Raw genomic sequence first — 2,023 nt, forward strand, 5'->3', positions numbered from 1 at the left:
CCTTTAAACAATCCCTCTTGCTTCCTATTGACAATACGCCAGGCAGGGAGCGAGCTCTAATTTGACTTTAAATAAATGAGCTGAAGGTATTTAAAATTCTGCATTAGCTTTAAGGAGGAAAACAAGTGGGAAAACAAGGAGTTGTGTAGCTTGTAAACTTCAACGAACACGTATGAGGCATGACAAATACGATTGACTAATCATGACTTTATACATTAGGATTTATTTTTCATTTTATTAAAATCTATTTTAATAATGTTACAATTTACTTTCAAAAACCTTTACTTGCCAACATTTTCAATAAATAATTGTATTATGTGTGGAGGAAAAGTGCCATTTTACATTTACTCAGACTGCAGGCCGCCTGCATACATTTCCAGAGACTAAAAAGTAAATGACAATTATTTACAGGTGCAAATAAGTCCATTAAACAGAATGCACGACGTGTCAGATTGTCTCTGATATTAGTACTGAGCACCTTCCACCTCCTTGTATGCAAAGTAAACAGTGACAGGACCGGCAGAGGTCTGTACGTCCTCCGTGACTCTAGCTACCACCCAAGAGCCCAAGCCATAAGCCAGACAGGGAATACCTGAAAGAATAAAAAGTACATAATAAGTATTAGAAATAAGCTTTATGCAGATTTTAAAATATTAAAAGTAAACAATTTTGACAATAAATGAATTATTCAAACTGACCTAGATTGATTACTTTTAGTGCACCAAAAAAAGCATTCTCAAACCGCATGTCATGGAAAGGTGCTTTGGTGCAATGGTATTTAATGAAAGGAAAAGCGCCCGTCCTGAGGATGTGGTAGTTTACTCCCTGCACCTGCCAGTTGAAATGGGACAGCCCGAACTGGTCATTGATAACAGAACGGTAGCGCACACAGAATGAGGTCCACGGGGGGAGTTTGCGCTGTGTTAGGTGTCGTGTTAACACTTCTGAAGATGCGGGACGACGCGCTTTATTCCCAAACGTGCTGGGAAACAGCACGACCTTCAGAAAGAGACTGTGAATCCTCCGAAGAACTTCTGTCATTTTACAACAAACTCTGAAGAGCGTGATGTCGAGTGATTACTAGAAATTATTTTAACAGCAGCTGGCGCTACGTCGCGTCATTCGTCAAAAACACAGAAACTAACCAACGCGATGAGAAACAAAGAGAACCGATGCGTTACACGACAGCCTACAGAAATACTAGTAGAGCATTTATCTTGGTCATAAAAGACTGGCACCTCCAAGGACAGTTTGCTTGTCAGTGCAGTGGATGTTACACAACTTACCAAAGCGCCTTTCATACTCGATAGGCAAACACTTGCATTACAAATGTAATTCGTTACGCCTCATCTTTCTACTAAAAAATACACTACTACGATATGCTCTTTGCCCAAGAAAGACAATGGTTTTAACATTCCCCTCTCTGGTACGATAGAGGTTTTCTCCGGGAAGAAACAACCATGCGCTTTTTTGTTCCTATGAGCTACTTGAGATAAAGAAGACCATTCACATTCCGTTTTGACTAAAATGTGTTAAACGTTGATTCGATGTAATGGATATACTTAATACCATTTAAATGAAGATTTTTTTATTAAATAAGATTTCCATTTATTATCTTTCATTGTTGGCATTTTAAAAAGAAATATGTAGGCTGCCATATTTTAGATCAATACAAAATGTAAAACAAGAAAATTCCATTAAAATGTATTAATAATTATAATAATATTCATAATTAATTGATAAAAGTGACTACTTTGAATGTAAACTGGTCCAGCAGCACCTCCGGTTTCATTTTTATTCATGTGTATATACATTTCAAAGATATTTGTTTAACATTTTGTTTAGGTTATAAATGTTTAGCTGTTTTATTTTGTTTTTAAATGTTTGTGCAGTGTTTATAACTGAAACAGGAAGTTCTTTCCGACCAGTGTTCTGTAGGTTTTCCGAAGAGGTCTATAGAAATATTTAGGGACAACTGGGGCATTATAACAAATGTGTAGGTGCTTTTGTGTTACAAGTGTGT

General features: G+C 36.7%; 1 protein-coding gene across 1 annotated transcript; it reads right to left on the reverse strand.

The window, feature by feature from the left end:
* Nucleotides 1-213: 213 nt before the first annotated feature.
* On the reverse strand, nucleotides 214-1,407 carry cUnh15orf61 (chromosome Un C15orf61 homolog). Its single transcript, XM_079465430.1, has 2 exons — nucleotides 699-1,407; nucleotides 214-592 (listed from the first exon to the last, which is right to left on the reverse strand). Exons 1-2 carry the CDS (start codon nucleotides 1,039-1,041, stop codon nucleotides 465-467), a joined length of 471 nt encoding a protein of 156 aa, XP_079321556.1. The 5' UTR covers nucleotides 1,042-1,407; the 3' UTR covers nucleotides 214-464.
* Between the last annotated feature and the right edge of the window lie 616 nt (nucleotides 1,408-2,023).

The sequence above is a fragment of the Barbatula barbatula genome (assembly GCF_947034865.1).
Source record: "Barbatula barbatula genome assembly, chromosome: 10".
Lineage (NCBI taxonomy): Eukaryota > Metazoa > Chordata > Actinopteri > Cypriniformes > Nemacheilidae > Barbatula > Barbatula barbatula.